Consider the following 17,771-nt stretch of genomic DNA (forward strand, 5'->3'; position numbering starts at 1 on the left):
TCTGGGATGGTCCAACCTGGGTATGTGCTGTGCGACAGCGAGAGAAGTGTAGGGAGAGATGAAGAAACGTGTATTGTGAAACCTGTGATTAATGCTATGAAGTATATGGATGTGCTGTGTAATGAAACCAGTAAAGTTGTTCATGTAAAAGTTGGAATGGACTGTGTCTCAATTAATGCAAAGCCATCTTAAGAGGGTCTCCTGCTGCAGAGAGAAGACCCTGAAGGAGCTGGACCTGGAGACACAGGTGCGTTGACTAATGGACATTGTTTTCATGTAAGAGGAGGCCAGGGCACAGATGTACCGGAGTGCTCGGCCATGACTACGGCCCTGGACCTCCCTTACAAACTCACAGGTTGGGATATATTCGACCTGGTCCTGGACCCAAATCACTGACCTGCTTGTTCCGGCAATCAAGAATATTGCCAACTTTTCTATGCAATATGAAATCTTCCCTGATCTACTAACACAAGCAGTCATCAAGCCTCTTTTAAAGAAACCTTCCATGGATCCAGATGTTATGAGTAGCTCCAGACCTCTCGCTAACCTCCTCTTCTTAAGGAAAGTAATTGAAAAGTCCATTTCTATCCAACTAAACTATACTCTTACATCTTGCTTCAACGTGTTACACAATTGACCATGATATCCTATTACATATTAAAGGATTTTACTGAATTAATGGTTCAGTTTTCCAATGTTTCAGTCCTGTCTTGGCTGAAAGGCCACAAATCGTTTATTTTGGTTCATCATCCTCCTTACTAGTCCCCTCATAGTATGGCATAACACAGGGCTCAGTTGCAACTGCAATGCTGTTTGCAATTTAGATGTTACCATTAGGCAATAAAAATTATAGCCATGGTCTAGCACACCTCTGCTTTGCCAAAGATACATAATTATATCTGACATTTAAGCCAGGAATCAGTGACACATCCCCAGCTATAAATTCTTGCCTAGCCGAATTGCAAGAATAGATGAATACCAGCTGGCTAAAACTGAACCCAAACAATAATGAAGTCCTTTTGGTCAGAGATCAGAGCCTAACAACAAAATGGCAATCTTTAATTCAAAAACCCTCTATCCCAAGGAAACGCAAGCTTTTAAAACTCAGACAAGGTACTAAATTTTGGTATAGTTATTGATGGGACCCTATCACTCAAAATCAAATATAATTTTTTAAGTCCTCCTTTTTTGCATTTGAGTAACATTGTCAAATTAACCATCTCTTATTCCACCAGAAGACCTATGAACACAGCTATGTGTTAGGTTGAACAAGAAATGTTCACTAGTTGCCTGCTCCTGGAAAGGAAGGATTTATGTCATTCTTCAAAAAGAATCGAGTGATTTGATAGAACAACTGCCTGGACTCCATAAATCCATAAAGGAACACTCTACCAGGACAGCATAGCCTCATCAAGAGCAACATAAATGTCAGCTTAGGTGATCACAGCCCCAGCTGAAAGAATACAGATCTGCTCCATTGACTATCACAGAACCCATGGATACATTTGAGGAAGCCAGGATTGGGACCCACCGGTCACCTGGCTCCATGGAGACGTTCGGAGAAGACAGATTGTGACCCTCTGGTAACCTGGCCATGTACCTCAATGGACTGTCAGCTGCATAAGCTTTTCATTACCTCCTCCCTGTGGGTACCAGCCAAAAGTGGGGTGCCACTGGAGGAGGTAGTTGCTGGGACTGTTCTATGTGTTATCATCTGTTGGTTGTTCAATAAAGCATTGCTGTTGTCTGAGTAGTATTATGCCCACAGAAGAGGAGAGCAGGTGTTAAATAGGATAAGCCCTGGTGCATGTGGTCTAGTGCACCCACTGACTTCTGTGTCTCCACTTTAAACAATCACCTTGTTCATATCCCAATAATACCAATCTTCTGTACACCTCACTTGCTGCTGGTAAAATGTAGAATAACTTTTAAAATTTGCCTGATGATTTTAAATGCTATGCACTACTTTATGCCCCAGCTTTTTATGGATTTACTGAAGCCCTACATTCCATGCCTATCACTCAGATCAGCAGTCAGAAATAAACTGTCTGTGCCCAATATCCAGCTTAAAATGTTTGGAGATGGAGCCTTTTGATATGCTGCTCCCCCTCTTTGAATGGCATTACCTGAATCAAATAAGGAGATAGCATCACTGGACATATTTAACTCAGGACATACATTTGAAGGCTCAAGATATCAGACTTGACTATTTTTTGCAAATTGTTTGTGGTGATTGCAGTAGTGTAGGTGTCATAATGCGACCCCATTCACTTTTATAGCGTTATAATGTAGTAGCAGCACCAAGCGTACTTCAGTCGCTCGATGTCTGTCACAGCCAAAGTTGCCATGTATACCTAGCCCTATAGCTGTTAAAGCAGATCTGTCAACAAATGTCCCAATGCAAACTGTATACTTTTTTTTAAACAGATCTCTTAGATCTGATGAGACTGGTGTATTTACTTTAAAAATCCATTGAAAAAATGGCTGTATAATTATGATATGAAAATTAGCATTTTAGAGTCCAGTTGGGGTGCTTTCAGACTTTGCTGAGCTTTTGGAACTCTCCAACTCTCCAATCAAGACTTGTGACTTTCAAACTCCTCATGATTTGTGGAGAGTTTCTGTGCCAAAAACATAATAAATAAAAATATCAGGGTGAATACCACCTTAAAGAGTGAAAGCGTTAATGAGTTTGAGTTTGTACCACCTAGCTTGACTGACAGCTGCAGATTGCACTGAGCAGCGATCTTAGAAGCAGCTAGAAGAAGGGGTATTGTCAATCAGGCTAGGTGGGTGGAGATAGAGTTCTGATGTGGATTTTCAAAATAAATACAGCATCGTTATAAGATATATATTTAGTAATGTATGCAGTTTTTATTGTGAAATCGGATAACAGATCCTATTTAATAATTGAAATCAGAGATTAGTGGATTGATTCACAAAACCCTTTTCCACAGTCCAGTTCAGTGCTCTCTGGCCATGTACAGGAGCTACTCGAATTTCCCAAGCTTCTGGGTTCCCGGCCTAGTGTGATCTCAACTGTGCGGTGACAACTCACCCATGCAGCTAATCCTAAGTCAAGAGGGTACGGAAATGCACAAAGATCCTGTCCACAACCAGAGAACACTGACCTGGACCGTGGACCAAGGTTGCGCAAACTTATCTGCTCATGTTTACTGGAAATGTACAAAATCTAGATAGAACCCTTTCTTATGTCATAAACGTGCAGTGTATTTTGTTATTGGTGTACTTGCATAACTCTCACATAACATATGATTTATTATATTGAATCCATTCAATACAGTATTTTATAGATACATTATTTTCCTTCCACAGAAGTTTTAAAATTGACAAGGAATTTCTGTTATGGACTTTCCAGTAACCTTATTTGCATCTAGTCATACATTACAGATTTGTAAAGGTTTAAAGGTGCTTTGGAGCCTTTAGACATAAGCAGAAAATGTAGTGTTGTTTAGGTGCAGGATGATAACACCACAGTGGTATATCTCATTAGCATAATTGCAGTGCAATTTCCATAATTATTCTAGCATGTTTTGTGCATGCATATGATTACAGTGCGCCTTTATCTTAATTAGCATATGCGTGTCTTCATTGGACCACTACTGTCACATTGTGGCAGGAAAGTGATTGTAGGCTATGCTAGAGGTCATTTGATCAAGCCATTTTTTATTTCACACATGGAAACTTCACAACAGCTTCCTTTAATATGGTGTAATTGCTGGAGGTCTATTGTGTAATTATGTGTTTTCTACACCATCACAACAAAGCAAATTGTGCAGTACTTCATGAAAGTAACATGCAATGCAATATAATTAGAAAAACATTGAAAAATGTAATGCTTAATGTAGTGCTTGAATGAGTGGGGCATGACATAGGAATTATCTCTTGTGTTCTTTGAATGCCTATGTCATGTCCGCCACCTAAGATCCTACACTTGGCATTACCCAGTTTCATGATGCCTGGTGTGATTTTAAGGTCCATTTAAGGTTCCTTTAAGGATATTATCTTTAAGGAAACCCATCGTCAGAAATGGACCTATTGTGAAAATCAGGATCCAGTGTATTTTTTTAAAATTGGCATAATTTTTAACAAATCACAAACTGATTAAAAAATAGTACTCTATTTTTTTAAGACTTTAACTTTGTATTGTTTCAGGAAATAACATGTGTACATAGCCACAATAGTCAGATTCTGACCCAACTTTTGTATTGAAGTGTCTAGTAAGCATGTACAAAGGTCATTGTGAAGGAAGTTGAGGCAAGGTCAACTGTGACATCAACTATTGTGATTGGTGGATCTGGTATTATCAGGTGTGTATAGAGGTGTTACTTGTCATTGTAATTATGCCTCTGATAATATAAAGTCTGGTGAAAACTCTTCCTGAAAGGACAGGAAGTATGAGTCTAAGAAAAAAGCCCCAGTGACCTCTTTGAGAATTTCAAGATGACAAATTTAGTTTTTATTAAGATCATAGTATAGAGAAAAAAAAAGATTTTTTTTAAAATACATGTAAACCCAAATATTTATTTAAACAATAGGTCATTTTCTGATAATAGCTTTCTGTGTAAAGGAAACACGTCACCATAAAAATGTATTCTAATCTATGTCCATGTCCAATATTTTCAACAGCCTTGAAACACGATTGATTTCCCATATCATGTTTCATGGTTCTTTAAAACATGCATTAAAATGAACATGTCACCAGGTCAAAAGTCTCCAGTTTTGCTCTTATTTTATTGTTATCCTCCCCTAAGTATTCCATTTTTCTATTTTCAAATACCGAATATGGCTCCAGAAATGCAAGTCTTTTTAATGTAGTACTAATTTTTATGGTCTTTACCAAGTGGGATCCTCAGGGGCGTGTCTGTAAGCTGCTCTGCAGCAGTAAACTGTGAGCCATGCCCCTTGCTAAAGACCATAAACATAGTAATACTTAAAATGTCTTTTACCTGGAACCGTATGGTTAGTAAGATAGTACAGTAAATTATTCTCATCCGCTGGATAGGGGATAACTTACTAATCGCTGGAGCTTTGACAACAGTGACCCCCATCAACCAAGAGAGTATTCTCGAGTCAACCTTTGCTTCATTCACTGTTTATGGTACTGCCAGAGAATGGCAAGCACAGTGCTCAGCTATTTCTGGCAGTCCCATCAGCAATAAATGGAGCAGAGGACAATCACGCACACCTCTGCTCCATTTAAGGTGGGATTCTACATAGACTGATGCAAGTGGATTCCTAGATGGTTCCAAAGGATAAATTACTACCTCAACAATTACTCTTTAAAATACAAAACAGACAGAACTGCTTCTATACATTACTGTCGGTTGGAGTCTCTGCTACTGATCTGGAAGAGCACACTGCACTTAGGTTTGTCAATCTCTTATCCAGCAGTCCTGTGATTGTGTCAGTTCCTTTCCAACTCTGTCCTCTCAATGTGATGAGAAGCAAGCTGAAGTCAGCAAGATGGGGCTGGAAATGCATCTGCAGGTAATTAATAACAATCAAACATCTTATAAAACTGCTGACTGTGGCTGTAATGAAGTGTGCTCAATTCATTGCCTTGCAAATAGAGAGCGCGTTTATGAACCGTGGCAGTGAGGGTTTTTTTTCCTCACTCTCCCTTTCTTAACTTAATATTTAATGTCACAAAAAATGACAAAATGCAAGTTTTCAAAAATTATATTTTAGTAACTAGGAAAGAAATTAATTTGTATATACCCAACACATAATTTATCAGTTTAATAGAATTTTCAAATAATTATTGGGGTGTGAGTTCCCCATCTTGAATTATACATACAAACTGTCTGTACTGTACTGTTAGGTCACATTCACACGTTCAGTAATTGGTCAACGTTTTACCTCAGTATTTGGCCAGTGTTTTACCTCTGTATTTGGTCAGTATTTTACCTCAGTATTTGGTCAGTGTTTTACCACAGTATATGGTCACTATTTTACCTCAATATTTGGCCAGTGTTTTACCTCAGTATTTGGTCAGTGTTTTACCTCAGTATTTGGTCAGTATTTTACCTCAGTATTTGGTCAGTATTTTACCTCAGTATTTGGTCAGTGTTTTACCTCAGTATTTGGTCAGTATTTTACCTCAGTATTTGGTCAGTATTTTACCTCAGTATTTGGTCAGTGTTTTACCTCAGTATTTGGTCAGTATTTTACCTCAGTATTTGGTCAGTGTTTTACCTCAGTATTTGGTCAGTGTTTGACCTCAGTATTTGGTCAGTATTTTACCTCACTATTTGGTCAGTATTTTACCTCAATATTTGGTCAGTGTTTTACCACAGTATTTGGTCAGTATTTTACCTCAGTATTTGGTCAGTGATTTACCTCAGTATTTGGTCAGTGTTTTACCACAGTATTTGGTCAGTATTTTACCTCAGTATTTGGTCAGTGTTTTACCTCAGTATTTGGTCAGTATTTTACCTCACTATTTGGTCAGTATTTTACCTCAGTATTTGGTCAGTGTTTTACCACAGTATTTGGTCAGTATTTTACCTCAGTATTTGGACAGTGATTTACCTCAGTATTTGGTCAGTGTTTTACCTCAGTATTTGGTCAGTGTTTGACCTCAGTATTTGGTCAGTATTTTACCTCAGTATTTGGTCAGTGTTTTACCTCAGTATTTGGTCAGTGTTTACCTCAGTATTTGGACAGTGATTTACCTCAGTATTTGGTCAGTGTTTTACCACAGTATTTGGTCAGTATTTTACCTCACTATTTGGTCAGTATTTTACCTCAATATTTGGTCAGTGTTTTACCTCAGTATTTGGTCAGTGTTTTACCTCAGTATTTGGTCAGTGTTTTACCTCAGTATTTGGTCAGTGTTTGACCTCAGTATTTGGTCAGTATTTTACCTTAGTATTTGGACAGTGATTTACCTCAGTATTTGGTCAGTGTTTGACCTCAGTATTTGGTCAGTATTTTACCTCACTATTTGGTCAGTATTTTACCTCAATATTTGGTCAGTGTTTTACCTCAGTATTTGGTCAGTATTTTACCTCAGTATTTGGTCAGTGTTTTACCACAGTATATGGTCACTATTTTACCTCAATATTTGGCCAGTGTTTTACCTCAGTATTTGGTCAGTATTTTACCTCAGTATTTGGTCAGTATTTTACCTCAGTATTTGGTCAGTGTTTTACCTCAGTATTTGTTCAGTATTTTACCTCAGTATTTGGTCAGTATTTTACCTCAGTATTTGGTCAGTGTTTTACCTCAGTATTTGGTCAGTATTTTACCTCAGTATTTGGTCAGTGTTTTACCTCAGTATTTGGTCAGTGTTTGACCTCAGTATTTGGTCAGTATTTTACCTCACTATTTGGTCAGTATTTTACCTCAATATTTGGTCAGTGTTTTACCACAGTATTTGGTCAGTATTTTACCTCAGTATTTGGTCAGTGATTTACCTCAGTATTTGGTCAGTGTTTTACCACAGTATTTGGTCAGTATTTTACCTCAGTATTTGGTCAGTGTTTTACCTCAGTATTTGGTCAGTATTTTACCTCAGTATTTGGTCAGTATTTTACCTCACTATTTGGTCAGTATTTTACCTCAGTATTTGGTCAGTGTTTTACCACAGTATTTGGTCAGTATTTTACCTCAGTATTTGGACAGTGATTTACCTCAGTATTTGGTCAGTGTTTTACCTCAGTATTTGGTCAGTGTTTGACCTCAGTATTTGGTCAGTATTTTACCTCAGTATTTGGTCAGTGTTTTACCTCAGTATTTGGTCAGTGTTTACCTCAGTATTTGGACAGTGATTTACCTCAGTATTTGGTCAGTGTTTTACCACAGTATTTGGTCAGTATTTTACCTCAGTATTTGGTCAGTGATTTACCTCAGTATTTGGTCAGTGTTTTACCACAGTATTTGGTCAGTATTTTACCTCAGTATTTGGTCAGTGTTTTACCTCAGTATTTGGTCAGTGTTTTACCTCAGTATTTGGTCAGTATTTTACCTCAGTATTTGGTCAGTGTTTTACCACAGTATTTGGTCAGTATTTTACCTCAGTATTTGGACAGTGATTTACCTCAGTATTTGGTCAGTGTTTTACCTCAGTATTTGGTCAGTGTTTGACCTCAGTATTTGGTCAGTATTTTACCTCAGTATTTGGTCAGTGTTTTACCTCAGTATTTGGTCAGTGTTTACCTCAGTATTTGGACAGTGATTTACCTCAGTATTTGGTCAGTGTTTTACCACAGCATTTGGTCTGTATTTTACCTCAGTATTTGGAAGCCAAAACCAGGAGTCGAACAATCAGAGGAAAAGTATAATAGAAACACGTCACCAATTGGTTTTAGAAAAAAATGTTGTCTTTCAGACTGTTACACCAATCTTGATACCTCTATAGCAAAACTTTTAACCACAGTGTTCACAATATGCAGGAACTTGTACCCAGTGGCGGATTATAATGAGGTCAATTTGGGCAGTTGCCCCGGGCCCAGTGCGGTTAAGGGGCCCACAGCCCAGGCCAGTAAATTGCCCCATTATAATCCGCCACCGCGCAGGGCCGGATTATAGGCAGGGCAGGCGGGGCTTCAGCCCCGGGGCCCCCACCACAAGAGCTTCTAAGGGGGCCCCCACCACATTCCTGCTGGCTGCTGCAATGGCACTCCATCTTCTCCCCACCTAAAAGTGAGTGACCGTGGGGGCGGCATTATGTGCTCTGCTACCAGCAGCATCTACAAGTAGCTTGAAAGCTGATGCTGCTGGTAGCGTGCAAAGGCTTGTGATGAGCTCACAGGAGGTAAGGTGTCAGGGCCCCGATCATGTGACCCCTGTCTCCTCCCCTCCTGTGACCTCATCACAGGTCCTGTGCGCACAGCACAGAGCACTGAGAGCAGCCATGTATGTGGAGTGCGGCTCTGCGGGTGGAGGTCGGTGCTGGAGGCCCCATTATTCTCTATGTGGAGTGCGGCTCTGCGGGTGGAGGTAGGTGCTGGAGGCCCCATTATTCTCTATGTGGAGTGTGGCTCTGCGGGTGGAGGTCGGTGCTGGAGGCTCCATTATTCTCTATGTGGAGTGCGGGTGGAGGTCGGTGCTGGAGGCTCCATTATTCTCTATGTGGAGTGCGGCTCTGCGGGTGGAGGTCGGTGCTGGAGGCTCCATTATTCTCTATGTGGAGTGCGGCTCTGCGGGTGGAGGTCGGTGCTGGAGGCCCCATTATTCTCTATGTGGAGTGCGGCTCTGCGGGTGGAGGTCAGTGCTGGAGGCCCCATTATTCTCTATGTGGAGTGCGGCTCTGCGGGTGGAGGTCGGTGCTGGAGGCTCCATTATTCTCTATGTGGAGTGCGGCTCTGCGGGTGGAGGTCGGTGCTGGAGGCTCCATTATTCTCTATGTGGAGTGCGGCTCTGCGGGTGGAGGTCGGTGCTGGAGGCTCCATTATTCTCTATGTGGAGTGCTGCTCTGCGGGTGGAGGTCGGTTCTGGAGGCTCCATTATTCTCTATGTGGAGTGCGGCTCTGCGGGTGGAGGTAGGTGCTGGAGGCTCCATTATTCTCTATGTGGAGTGGGGCTCTGCGGGTGGAGGTCGGTGCTGGAGGCTCCATTATTCTCTATGTGGAGTGGGGCTCTGCAGGTGGAGGTCGGTGCTGGAGGCTCCATTATTCTCTATGTGGAGTGCGGCTCTGCGGGTGGAGGTCGGTGCTGGAGGCCCCATTATTCTCTATGTGGAGTGCGGGTGGAGGTCGGTGCTGGAGGCTCCATTATTCTCTATGTGGAGTCCGGCTCTGCAGGTGGAGGTCGGTGCTGGAGGCTCCATTATTCTCTATGTGGAGTGCGGCTCTGCGGGTGGAGGTCAGTGCTGGAGGCTCCATTATTCTCTATGTGGAGTGTGGCTCTGCGGGTGGAGGTCGGTGCTGGAGGCTCCATTATTCTCTATGTGGAGTGTGGCTCTGCGGGTGGAGGTCGGTGCTGGAGGCTCCATTATTCTCTATGTGGAGTGCGGCTCTGCGGGTGGAGGTCGCTGCTGGAGGCTCCATTATTCTCTATGTGGAGTGCGGCTCTGCGGGTGGAGGTAGGTGCTGGAGGCTCCATTATTCTCTATGTGGAGTGGGGCTCTGCGGGTGGAGGTCGGTGCTGGAGGCTCCATTATTCTCTATGTGGAGTGGGGCTCTGCAGGTGGAGGTCGGTGCTGGAGGCTCCATTATTCTCTATGTGGAGTGCGGCTCTGCGGGTGGAGGTCGGTGCTGGAGGCCCCATTATTCTCTATGTGGAGTGCGGGTGGAGGTCGGTGCTGGAGGCTCCATTATTCTCTATGTGGAGTCCGGCTCTGCAGGTGGAGGTCGGTGCTGGAGGCTCCATTATTCTCTATGTGGAGTGCGGCTCTGCGGGTGGAGGTCAGTGCTGGAGGCTCCATTATTCTCTATGTGGAGTGTGGCTCTGCGGGTGGAGGTCGGTGCTGGAGGCTCCATTATTCTCTATGTGGAGTGTGGCTCTGCGGGTGGAGGTCGGTGCTGGAGGCTCCATTATTCTCTATGTGGAGTGCGGCTCTGCGGGTGGAGGTCGCTGCTGGAGGCTCCATTATTCTCTATGTGGAGTGCGGCTCTGCGGGTGGAGGTAGGTGCTGGAGGCTCCATTATTCTCTATGTGGAGTGGGGCTCTGCGGGTGGAGGTCGGTGCTGGAGGCTCCATTATTCTCTATGTGGAGTGGGGCTCTGCAGGTGGAGGTCGGTGCTGGAGGCTCCATTATTCTCTATGTGGAGTGCGGCTCTGCGGGTGGAGGTCGGTGCTGGAGGCCCCATTATTCTCTTTGTAGAGTGTGGCTCTGCGGGTGGAGGTCGGTGCTGGAGGCCCCATTATTCTCTATGTAGAGTGTGGCTCTACGATTCGTGACCCCCGTCACGTGACGAGGGGGGCCCACAGAGTCTGAACTGCCCCGGGCCCTGGCTACCCTTAATCCACCCCTGCTTGTACCTCCCAAGTAGTATAAAAAAAGCATTTAGTTACCACCTATCTTGTATGAATCCATCTGTAACCCATTAAATGGGGAGTTCTTCCAATTCCTTGGCCTTTTACATACTAATTCTTTAAAGGGACACTCTTCTCCATTCTCTTACTGCAGTATTCAATTCCATTACATTGTGGAAGAAAGGGCGATCAGGTCTTGCTTTTTGTGATCGGTCAGGGTCCTAGCATTGGGACTCCCAGAAATCGGGCAGAGAGTTCATGTTTTCATGGAAATAGCTTATGTAGTGAGAAGTTTTCAGTAAAAACTGAAATGCTCTGGCGATTTTGTGTGCGCATTATGTCATATTTGTATTGCATTCATTTACGATAATACAGTATTATAGTCTGATCTTATAAAGAAAACTCTGGAAGCCTCTGCTAGGACAGAAGTGTAGGGGGTATATAGTGAAGTAGTTATGATTGTCAGTTCAATGTCTAAATTGTGCTAGTAAAATGACAGTTATTATTTAATTGGTTTCTTTGGGTAAATACTTTCTCCCTCTGTGCCACATTAAAAAACGAGTCTCTGTATTATCCATGCAACTAAAAGAATTATCCATTAATTAAAGCCAACTATGTTTAATTACTGTGGACTATCTTGTCAGTATTACTAAGCTCCGAGAATTGCTACTGCTCTCTCCTTCCTAAATAAACCTTTTCATTCCCAACACTACAGCACATACTATTTCATGGACTGATGAATCAAATCATGTTAATATATGATGCAGAGTATTAGAGTTTACATGTTTTAACATCTATCCTATTATGTGTTAGTTACAGGTACTGGGGAGAGTAGTAACAAGGAGCCTCAATACACCTTACTCATTTGGTCAGTGTTGGTAAAGCGAAAACTAAAACTGGATTCTAAACAAAAGGGAAATATCATAGAAAGATATACAATTGCAATCACAATTACTCAACCCCCATTGCAAATTAGGTTTATCATCAAAATGTAAAAAACTTTCTGGTATTTACAATAAACCAAACTAGAACAAATTAAAGGGAACCTGACACCTTGGAAAATGCTATTTGCCTAAAGATATGGGATTAATCTGCAGGTAAATAGCGTTACAATTATACCCGTCCACCTTACCGCCACTACTAGGAGAATATGAACTTATTCCTTCTGGAAAATACCGACTTTCAGTCATGGGGGTATGCATGAGCTGTTACAATCACCAGTCACAGCGCTGCTCACGATACGTGACCAGCACTTTGATTAACAGCCATTTCTCCAGTGCATGTGTGCAGAGCAAGCTGTCCATCAAAGTGCTGGGGCTTGGTTACAGCTGCTGGGCACAGCATAAATAGTGGTGCTGTGGCTGGTGACTGAAGCCACTACGTGCACACCCCTATGACTGAAATCCTGCAGCCCTTACTAATTCCCCATACTATGTGTGGAATTAGTAGGCAAGTGATTATTTTGATGATATCATCAATTTTATGCAGATTTTCCAACTCCAAGCTGTATAAATTTGAATGCATATTGGATGAAGCAGATCAGGTGATGTGTATCTATTAATAAGGATAGCAATGCCCTTTATTCAAGGTATGCAGAATAATTAGACAGATCGTTTTCTTCAGGCAAAATTGGCCTAAACAAGAGATTTAATTGAATGTTACAAGTCTTACAGAGGGATACAACATTTGCTAAGATGTTGGAGAGTGATTACAGAACCATCAAAAGGTTTGTAGCAAATATGCAACGAGGTTGCAAAAGAAGTCTTGAGGAAAAAAACACATTAACTTCCAAAGGTCTGAGAAGAATCAAATGTGAAGTAAACAGCAAGCTATTATCTTCCGCAACCTCACTGGAGTGCCCAGAAGTACAAGGTGTTCAGTGCTCAGAGACATGGCCAAGGGAAGTAAGGCTGAAACCCGACCACCACTGAACAAGACACAGAAGTTGAAACGTCAAGACTGGGCCAAGAAATATGACATATTTTTCAAAGGTTTTATGTACTCATGAGATGAGAGAGACTCTTGATGCATTCTAGCGCTATTATATGATGTCAGCATGATGTCACCACCAATTTAACATGGACACTTTTTATATAGCCTCTGTACCATTTTCATTTGAATAAAGAAGATTGTGTGCCCGTTGAACTGGAATACTGCGCCATTTATCTGCAGATTAAATAGCATTTTCCAAGGTGACAGGTTCCTTTTAAATAGTTCAATACAACTAATCTAAAAAGTGGCGTCTCCAAACTCAATAAAAAACTCTTATTGTTCAGGACTACTGCAATCTCAGAATTATTCAATTATTCAACCCCTTCTTCACTAGTACTTTGTAGACCAACCTTTGGCTGTTTTGAGCTTTTACAAATGTGAGGCATCACCAGACCAGCTTCTGGCAAGACAATGTTCCAGAGGAATATTAGCCCATTCCTCATGTCCTCCAGTTTACAAATACTCTTGGGTCTGTAACCGCATTCTGCAAATGCCACTAAAAAAATGTTATGACATTTAGGTCAGGTGACTGTGATGACCACTCCAGAATCTTCTATGACTTTTTCTTAAACCAAGCTTTGCTGGCGTTGAGGTATTTTTGAGATCACTATCCTATTGGAAGGTCCAATGATGCCTAAGCTTCAACTTCCTCACAGAATGAATGACGTTTTCTTCTAGGAATTTCTGATACTTCAATCATCTTGCCCTCCAAACACTTGATTTCACCTTACCCTCCACACACTGTAAGTTTCTATTACCAAAGAAAGGAAAGAAGGCTTAGAGCATCAGTGAGCCAACACCATGCTTCACTATAAAAAGGATGTCCTTTCCAGTGTATGTTTTATTATCCCACATAACAGAATACTAAAACTTTTGTGCCTAACTTAAATGGTTTTCAGCACATGACAGTCAAATGTTCTTGTGCTTTGTGTCAGTAGAGGTGTATGTCTTTGAGTTTGGTCACTGAGCCTTTCAGCATTAAGTATGTGCCTTACTGTGGGATTGAGACCACACTGTCCTCTGCCCCCAAATCTTTCTGTAGGCCTTTTGTACTCAGTCGAAGTCAGCAGTAGTGCTTAAAGGTGGCATTTTATGGTGAATTTGGAGGAACTACTTGTTATATTAGTTGCGTTCAACTATTTACCGTGTTGAATACTTTTTATTACATATGTATGCTTATTTTCTACTTTGCATCAGCTTCAGATTTTGGCTTCAAAATATTGATGCAAAATACTAATTAAAATGCTACCATTTAAAAGTGGTCTAAATCTGTAAAGTATAAATATGGCCAAAGAATTCTGTGGAACAAATATATACTTTGTTCACAACCATCTCAACAAAGAGATCAGTTTTCACTTAGGCTAGGTTTTTATATAGCGGCCAAGCTGCGGCAATACATTGCAGCAGAGCTGTGCCACTGAGGTATTTTCACTGCTTCCCTGCACAATCACTTATTTGTGCAGGGAAATAACTGTTTGAAGTGTAAGACAGCACAACCAATCAAAATGGTTGCATAGTTTTGTAGGGGATACATCAGTTTCCTGCAAAATTAAGTGATTGTGCGAGGAAAGAATGCATCGGCATATGCCTTTCCGAAAGGGACCATGATGCCCCTAAAAGTTTTTAGAACTTTAAAAAAGTTGTTCCTAAACTTCCTCAGCTCCTTTCGCAATGAAATCTTGCATGCTATTGAGAGGTCTTATTCTTTAACCCAGTGTCATACACAATGAACGGAGTAATGAAGCACATGCACTGCCAATGCTAAATACCACTGAGGACTTTCAAAGCCCCATTCTTGGGATCATGTGGTTTTCCATATGATAGGGCCCCGGAAATCAGCCAACAATCACTTATCCATTGGATTGTGGATAATTTGCTCATATGGGATTAACCCTGTAAATCATAACTGATATATGAGGCCTATATTGAGTTTTAGAGGCTTTGGGCATTATTTTTAAACACATATAAGTTGTAACTTGTATTATTTATTTAAATCTTTAATATATCACAATAAATATTGTGTTCGAAATTATCATGCGTATTGTGACATTTATGAATGACACAAATTTGTGTATTTTGCGCATGGTAATCTGCCAAGTCTAAGAATACCCAATCTTCACGTCATATGACAAGAAAAACAGAATATATAAAAAAAATTGTTTGTAGCATGTTTTATATTTCACACTAGAAAAAAATTTTAGGAAAAACACTGGAAAAAATAGTTTCTTTTAAGAATTATGTGAAACCACCCTTATGAAAACTTACTATAATGCATACAGACTAGGAAATTACAATTTGCTAGCAATATTCCAGCAATATGTTTTATATGATTTGGTACAGGAGCAGTTCTAAGTGTCAATTAAAGTACCGTATATTTCAATAACCTGGATTTATAGATTACCTGTTACAATAGGGTATGATTGGGGTCCAGGTACAGTTCCTCCTATATCCCCCGAAGATGGACTTGTTAGACTGGATTTCATTTCATCCAACCCACCAGTTAGAGACGCCATGGTAGAATAATCTGTTGTCTAAAAAACAAGAAGAAACAAGAACAACTGAATTTATACTAAACACACTAAAAAAATGCCTTAAACATAAAATATTTTGTAAATACAGTATATTAGGGCTGCTATTGAAAAGATATTTGTTTGTTTTTTTGCATAAAATTGGATAATTCTAGTTACTTCACAATTTAGCTTAGGTATTTTATAGAGTTTATACTTTTAAACCATTATATTTACCCAAATGGCCTTTTCGCATGAACAATATTCGCCTGTAAATGCTGCCTGAGTGTACATCGGACAGCACTCTGGATCAACACTGACCAATTCAATTCAATGGAATAATTTACATGAGAAATGCTGCAAGCATAACTATTGTCTGATTATTGGATGAGTTTCCACTATTTAAATTCAATAGAAAGAATTTACATTACATTTAATGCCAGCATTTTGGCACATTCTTTATTATTTTTAGTTTTAAGATACATTTATAAAAGTCATGCACCATTTATAAAGCATTTTGCACTATTTTGAGCTCAAGCAAAGTAGCGAGTCTCTGGTATTTTCACAGGTTTATATTTAGTATCCAACATTTTAAAATGCTGCAGAAAATGTTACAAATTCACTACAGTGGGGAGGGGTGGTGTAAGAAATGTAAAACGCGTTCTAGACAAAAGCCTTACAAATAATGATGAGCAAATGTATCAATTTTGTGCGACACTTTGATAAATTTCATCCAATAAATGACAATGTAGTGAGAAATAAAACTTAGTTAAAAAAAAACTCCTCTCACAATACATGTAACCAACTAATAGCAAATGGTCACACAAATGATTCAACTCAAATTAAATTGCTCATTATGTACTGGAAAAGCACAGTGATGTCAATTTATCATGAGATGAATATTTGTTCTACGTATTGCTTATGGCTATGTTGCCGTTATTTGCAGTGCCAAAAACTGTTTGATACATTTTGTGCTTCTTAGCATATTACACTATTTGTCTAGAATTGTTACACCACTTTTTATACCACCTCCCTCTACCGGACTAAATTTGCGACTTTTGTAAGACATGTTAAAAAAATCAGAAGTCATAAATATGTTTAAAGCAGGAAAAATGGTCATGGAGCACACCGCTATCAATCAGTCTGTCTCATATGACTCATAAAAGTTCAGCAGAACTTCAAGAGTATAAGTATGTCAAAGTTCGTGTTCCTGCCTTTGATGTGAGCTCCAACTCTGAGCCCGCATCTTTCCCCACACATGACAGCTGAGCTGATCTGCTGTCATGTGCTTCTAACAGTCATGGGTGGATCTCAGATCCACCCACGGCTGTTAACCAATTAAATGCCACTGTCAATCACTGACAGCAGCAAATAACGTGAGCCGGCATCACAAGTCCCACCCATTGGTGCCCCTGTCACATGATCTCGGGGTGCCGATGGGTTGTCATGAAAGCCAAGTGTCGGCAGAAGACCCCAGTTCCTGTCATTATGATACTCCTGTGACACTAGCCCATTCACAGGATCTCATAGGAGATAGTGATTTTTGCTATACATAGCAGGGCTGAGGCCCTGCTATGTGTATCTCAGTCGATCGGATGATCACAGCTTCAAGTCTCCTAAAGGAACTATTGAAGCCATCAATAAGTAAAAAAAGTTTGTTAGAAAAATGAAAAAAAAAACACACAAGTTCAAATCACACCCCTTTTGCTCCATTAAAAATAAAACAATTTAAAAGAAGGGGAAGAAGAGGAGAAAAAAAACAAAAGTGCAAAAATGGAAAATCGCAAGGTCGTTATGGGGTTAAGATATTATTTGCATAATAGTAATGTAACTTTGAAATTTTCCTTGATCCCTTGTACTGTCTCTGACAATAGCCTATATTATAGTTAGATACTGCACTCACAATTCTGCATTGGAGATGAAATATCTCAGCTTTTACAAATGTATTAACCTAAAGTTTGGTAAAAAAATATACAGATGCATTCCGATGGCAACATTGGATGATTAAGAGGACATATTCAATTATATGTGACCTAAGTAGTATATGCAGAGATGACTAGTGATGAGCGAATATACTCGTTACTCGGGTTTTCTCGAGCATGCGCGGGTGTCCTCCGAGTATTTTGGCGTGCTCGGAGATTTAGTTTTCGTCGTCTCAGCTGCATGATTTGCGACTTGTAGACAGGTTGAATACATGTGGGAATTCCCTAACAAACAGGCATTCCATACTAGTATTCAGCCTGTCTACAAGTCGCAAATCATGCAGATAAGACGACAAAAACTAAATCTCCGAGCACGCAAAAATACTCGGAGGACATACGAGCATGC

General features: G+C 40.6%; 1 protein-coding gene across 1 annotated transcript in view; it reads right to left on the minus strand.

Moving 5' to 3' along the window:
* Positions 1–17,771, minus strand: part of PAX5 (paired box 5) — a 402,829-nt gene that overhangs the window by 164,406 nt on the left and 220,652 nt on the right. The window contains exon 8 of the mRNA XM_073549659.1: positions 15,338–15,467. Within this exon, the coding sequence (XP_073405760.1) occupies positions 15,338–15,467 (130 nt within the window). The remainder of the gene's footprint in view (positions 1–15,337; positions 15,468–17,771) is intronic.

The sequence above is a fragment of the Dendrobates tinctorius genome, unplaced genomic scaffold (genome assembly GCF_039654945.1).
Source record: "Dendrobates tinctorius isolate UK_male_01 unplaced genomic scaffold, ASM3965494v1 ptg000160l, whole genome shotgun sequence".
NCBI classification, from domain to species: Eukaryota; Metazoa; Chordata; class Amphibia; order Anura; family Dendrobatidae; genus Dendrobates; species Dendrobates tinctorius.